General features: G+C 50.7%; 1 protein-coding gene across 1 annotated transcript; it reads right to left on the reverse strand.

The window, feature by feature from the left end:
* Nucleotides 1–639: 639 nt before the first annotated feature.
* TCIM (transcriptional and immune response regulator) lies at nucleotides 640–1,926 on the reverse strand. Its single transcript, XM_049831284.1, has one exon. The coding sequence runs from the start codon at nucleotides 1,858–1,860 to the stop codon at nucleotides 1,540–1,542; it is 321 nt and encodes a 106-aa protein (XP_049687241.1). The 5' UTR covers nucleotides 1,861–1,926; the 3' UTR covers nucleotides 640–1,539.
* Between the last annotated feature and the right edge of the window lie 4,114 nt (nucleotides 1,927–6,040).

Genomic DNA, 6,040 nt, shown 5'->3' on the forward strand with positions numbered 1-6,040 from the left:
TTTGTTGCTGTAGGCAGAGTCATGGGAATGTTTTTTTCTGAACCGGCAGGTTATTAGAGGACATACTTATAAATAACTAGTCTTTGCTATTTTTAAGTATTTTCAACATAGTCTATCATGATAGTATGGCATAACCTGCAGAAAAACTGAGTCCAGTTCCGCTGCCAAAGCGTTCATAACTCACTTCTGTTTCTTTGGATGACGGGAAGCCAAGTCTGATTCTCTGCCTACTTTGCAGGAACGCCGAGAGCCCAACAAACCGTGCCACTCGCTGCGGCTCAGAACTGGCCATTTTCTAAACTGATTTTTCTGTCACACTATTGCAAAAGATGTAATTCCCCTTTATTACATAGGGGAAACTAACAGCTGAGTTTGATTTACAGCTAAATTTGGTGAGGTCTTCTGGGGATGCCAGAGTCACCACAGTAACTCTGGGTCAAACTCTGGTGCTGCTGGACTAGATGGTGGGACTGCAGGAAAAGCAGGGGCTGCTGGAGGCTGCAAACAGGCTACCAAATCGACACTTGGGGAATTAAGGAGAGGTGCAGGTCAGATCCTAAAACGGAAATCTGTATGAAATGACCAAAAAAAAGTATAACCCCACTCCTCCAGGAAAACTGAGCATTTCAGACAAGAGAATTTATATTTACTTCATAATTTATTAAAGTTCAGATCATCATATGCAATAAATTATAGTTGTTATAATAATAACATTGTCATAAAATATTACCATGAAGTAGTTGTCTAACAGCTATTGTAATCTATACAAATAAGAACTGTAGTTATGATCTTCAGATTTTTAGTGTTAATGAGAAGTGAACAAAATATTAAGGAACTTCACAGTAAATTCAGGGAAATATGTCATTATTATTGGTTTTGTGCAAACAATTTAGACTGCACACATACAGCTTGAGAAAGAAAAGGTACAGTTGCGTAGTGTGTCTCTAGAGCAAACGCATTCCCTGAAAGTTGAACTCGCTGCACCCACCCGGTGCACTTACATGCATTTTAACAAATGCAAAGTGATCCGTGATCAGTAGCTGATCAGTCTCTGGAACCTCCCTCCTAGCCCCTAACGGCGAGGCTTAGCAAGGGCTCGGACTTTAAGGAAACGAGTTTGAAAAGGCAAAGCGCGCAGCTGAAGTCAGTGAACACCGAGCCCGTCAGAAGGGCTCTCTCGAGTCGTGCCCGGGCATGCGGGGTCCCCCCACGGCTCGGTCCCACGTAGGAGCCTGGTGCCTCCCGACAGGAGCTGCCGTTCCTCTGGGAGCCTCCGGCCACCACCCCGCCGGCCGCACCGATGCTGCCGGCCACGCCGATGCTGCCGTCGGTGTCGATGCTGCCGTCGGCGCCGATGCTGCCGTCGGCGCTGCGGTTTGCCGCGTGCTCGGTGGGGCTGAAGCCCTGCGGGCCGTCTGTCAGGTCCCCCATCCCACCAGCAGCTCGTGGGGCAGCCGGAGCGTGCCGGGAGCGGTGGGAATTCACAAACAGTCCTGTCCCGATGTGGTCTCCTCCATTTCTGCTCCCTGCACCGTGTGTTCAGTGAACTTTAATGGAGTATTTCCGAAACGTCAGGAACTGGAGCAGCTTGTCTTTTCGCCTCTGCTTTAGCGCCATTAGCGCTCTCGTTTTCTCCTCCAAGTCCTGGTCGGTGGCGAGGATTATCTTGGCTCTTTCCTCCGCCTTCTTGTCGCCGGAGTTTTTGAAGAGTTTCTGTAGGGACTCTTCGTTGATGCTTTCAAAGATGTTGGCCACGGCTTTCTTGCGCAGGGCTGTGTCGAAGCGGTAGCCGTGGACCGAGGGGCTCACTCGCAGGGATGTGGACATGGCTGGAGTTTTGTAGCTTCTCTTTGCTTTCATCTATGTGGGGTGCTGCCGGGTTTGCCCTCGGGTCCAGTCAGAGGGATCTGTGCTGTGCTGGCTCCCAGCACTGGTATTTAAAGGCAGTCTGGAGAAAAAGCCGGAGGGCTCAAGTTACAGTGATGAGATCACGCTGATGTCAACGCTGAACAGTCAGAGGAGAGTTTAACAGTTAAGTTGCCAACTTTCCTCTGCCGCGCAACCGAGTCGAAAAGCTTTCTGTTTCTGCCACGGGGATGGTTTTTCTCTGAACCTGCCGTAGAACGGGCTTCGTGCAACTTCAAACGTCGCTTTGAGCTACTACAGCTCAAACTCTGCTCCTCGGCCTTTGCTGCATGCGGAAAAGCTCTGCATTCAGAATACATGTAATATAATAAACAGTTAAAACTCCAGGTGGGAACTATTGCAATACTAGCCAGAGGTGCAAGCTGCCAGCCTGTGCCTGCAGACACGCACTTGTCTATGTCTCGGGCAGGCAGAAGTACAGCAGCACAGCAAAACCTGCGCAGGTCTGCGCATCGGATGCTTTCTGCTGCTTCCCAGATGATCCAGCTCACGTTTAGCGCTCACAAAGCTGTGTTTTCTAAGTGGCAAGTAGTTTACCAAAGGCAGCTGATCCATAATGTCCTCTGAGGTGACTTTCCCCGGGACGTTACACCCCAGCCGCACGTGGCAATGCCCGCAGCAGGTAAAGTCCCTCTGTCCCACCGTGTACCCTGCGCTGCAGCAGCAGCAGCACCGAGCGGTTTGTTGCCCCGTTCCTGCTGCGAATGTCCTTTTTCTTTAACTTCCAGCTCACCGGTGCAGCTCCTCTGCTTCAGAAGAGTTTGTGCTCTCCACCCCACCCTCGGCCAACGCCAAGCCCTTGGGCTGGGAGGACTCGCTCTTAGTCATCCGGATTAGTTTTAGGTAGTACCGCGAGGAGCAGGGAGTTGGACTCGATGAGCCTTATCGGTCCCATCCAACTCAAGATATTCTATGATTCTGCGACTCCCTCTCGCTGAGGTTGTGGACTGGGCACAGCTGCCTGCAAGGGGCCAGCTCTGACCACTGGAATGTCCTGCTGGGCTTAGAAATCTGGTATTATTGAGCACAACTAAATCTGGTCCAGAACAGCAGTGGGTTCAAAAGTCACTTGAGGCCAGGGAGCCAGATATAGGTGTATTTTGGTTAACGGCTTAAAAGCAGCCAGATGCTGCAGAGGCACTGTTTGGAAAATTAGTGGCTTGTTTACTGGTTGTGTTGATGACCCCTATTACTCATCCCTACGGAATAAGTCCCCAAAACAGCCTCTGTCCCCAAGCCAGTTTGACCAACGGCCCCAGGGGGTTTCCCTTATTTACCGGAGAGCTGTGGAGGTGATCTCTGACCGCAGCGATGAGCAGATCCAAAGTAACATCGCCCAGTTGCTTGTCATTTCACATTGCCTTTAAAACTTCTGTTCCTTCGGACAGAGCGAGGGGATGTGTCTGAGCGCAGCCCCGGCAAACCCGCTCTCCTGTGGCCAGCGGGAGCCGTGGGAGAGGTAAGAGCACCTGAAGTCCACGTGCCAGGCGTTTGTGCCGGCACAGAGCAGAGAACAGGATTACTCGTGAGCTGTTGCTCACCAGGCAATGCACAGAGCGGGGCAGGCTGCTGCCTGGCCCCCAGAGCGACTGGCAGTCCCGGCTTCATCCAGGCTCTCATGAAATTCCAGCTGGCCGGCGCTTGCCAGGCTTTTATCTTTAGGAGAGGGAGTGGGCCACATTTCAGTGTTTGACCACTTTCCTATCTGGGACTTATGGAACCATCCGTAAGTGCTGGGCACGCCCTGGCACAGCCCTGTGCCCTGCGTTCACCCCCACGGAGGACGGGCTTTCCCCACGGCTGCCAGGACTTTGCTCCAGGCCGTTGTTACCGGCACAACCTCTCCCTGTATATGCCTGCCGTTTTTTTTCCACCAGTTCTGCATCGCTGTCGTTGCGCAGGTTACTTTTTACAAGTTTGTCCGAATTTCTTTTGTACGTGCTAGCTGTTATGTGCGTTAGTGTGTAAAGAACTACTTTGCAAAACCCTATGATTCGCCTTCTGCCAGAAAGACTTAAAAGCCTCTCACTTCGCTGTAGTCTTGCCGAATTTGTGAGAATTACACATCAGCCACTGTTTGCTCAACATTTGCAGGGCTGGTAAATCCACCCTGCAAATAGGATCTTTTTGATGTGGCTGGCTCCTGGGTCTCTGCCTGTGAAAGAGCCTCATGTTTTCTGGAGTCCCTTTAACACGAAATACGAGGGGGGAGCCGTAGGAGCAGGGACCACGCTCGTCGCTGGTCCCCTCCTGCTCAGGTGGAAAGTGCTGCCTGGAGCACTGCGTGAGGGGAAAACCTGCCTGTAAATAGGTCTGGCTGAAATGCTAAATGTACTTTGCTTCACTGGACAGATAATAGTTTCAGAGTACTTAGGGCAAAAAAGAGTGCCAGAAGATCGCCCATGATCTTGTGGCTGTAGAAAACGAGCCCTTCTTCTGTTTTGCCTGGTCGAAAACAAGAGCTGAGGCATGTTAACATATGCCTGGTTTTCACCGCTCTTATTGCACATGGAATCGTTCTGCAGGTATTTGCAGAGACATGGCTGAGAGAATAAATTAGCAATATTTGTGGAAGATACAAGCTTAGAAAAGTATCTGCCATGGAAACCGAGAATAAAGCCGATGCTTTGGGAGTAAGACATCAGAAAGCTGCCAAGATGAAGCATGCGTTTTCTTGTGAGCTCATCTTGCACTGAGCAGTAACAAATGTCTTTGCCCCTTCAAGCTTCTCTGCCCACTTTGTATAAATTTAGTTGTGTTCAACTCTGACTGATAGATGAAGCATGCCTCATCTGTTTTTTTTCCAGTAATTTTTGTTTATATCGGTCTTTTAATACCACTTTCCCAGTAATGCCTAGGAAGAATTATTCATGTGTTGGATTGGAGCGAAACTTCAGACAAGATGCGATTTCCATCATAGCTCTCCTGCTATTATTGTATAATTGCTTTGTGAAATGCAAACGCTCTGTTTCACACATTAATGGGAGGATTAATTCCTATCCCCACCATCTCTGCAGAACAGCTCTGCCACATCCCTAATTGCACTCTGCTTCTCACGACGTGATGGGCTTGGAGCGCTCCAGCCACGGGGGCTTTTCTGCTGGGGGGACGGGCAGGTTCGTGCTGAGCTTTGGGGTGCGGGGGGCCCTTCTTGCCAAGCGCCCCACAGGCATCTCATCCCAGGTCGTGGCCATGGAGGTTTTGAAGGTGAAGTGCTCATGATTTATTGTAGGCTCAACCAAGCCTCCGGGTCTCGCAATCGGAGCAAGCGGTTGCCGAAGGGAAAGATTCGGGAAGGATGGTGACTCAGCGGCCAGGTCTGCGCTCCGCTGGCAATGCAAAACGAGTTTAAATAGTCCAGAGGCATCTCCAGCTCGGAGCTGCGAATTGCTGGAGGATCCCGCCTGCCCCGGCTGCACCGTTGTAGGAGGGAGGCAGGTAAAGCTGGGTGCTCACCTGCTCAAAAGCCACTGTAGGGGCCTCTGGAAAGCCCCCAGCCCCTGCAAGGAGCCGGCAACCCCAAAAGCAGGAGGTGGGGGGAAGGCCAGGGCTGCCCTCGGTGACAGGGGTACCGGGAGCAGCCAGCGCCTTTCCCGCAAAGTCTTGCAGACAACTTAGTCTGCATTTATGTAACCATCCAAAATCACTCCAAAGAAGGTAATCTGGGATGCCTTTGCATTTTGCTAGGGCATGTTTTGCATAGCTTTCCTTTCACTAGCCTGCCTAAGCCTGCACGGCTTGTAATACCACATTGGCATTGAAAGATGCAGCGGTCCCCTAGGAGAGCATTGGGGCTGCAGAGACCTTCCCAGCCATATGCAAAATATTCAGGAACTGAGTCTTTGGAAGGGCATCTAGAAGGCTTTGGAACAGGAGAGGAAAGTTAAATTATTGCCTATATATATATATATATATATATATATATGTGTGTGTGTGTGTGTGTGCTTTGCCTTCAACTCATTCAGTGGAAAATCTAAGAATCTGAAATGCCCAGGAGCCTCAGGCCATCTCTTCTCTTCCCATCCTTTCCCTCGCTACGTGGGCTCAACCTCTGGCTCACTCGCAGCCTTCGCTTCTGCCGCTGGCCGTGCAGGTTGGAGAATCCCTGCCCTTC

This window comes from Accipiter gentilis, chromosome 28, assembly GCF_929443795.1.
Source record: "Accipiter gentilis chromosome 28, bAccGen1.1, whole genome shotgun sequence".
Taxonomy (NCBI): Eukaryota; Metazoa; Chordata; class Aves; order Accipitriformes; family Accipitridae; genus Astur; species Astur gentilis.

Excerpts from the sequence above, each read along its gene's own strand:
- TCIM (XM_049831284.1), bottom strand. The coding sequence starts at position 1,860 with ATGAAAGCAAAGAGAAGCTACAAAACTCCAGCCATGTCCACATCCCTG.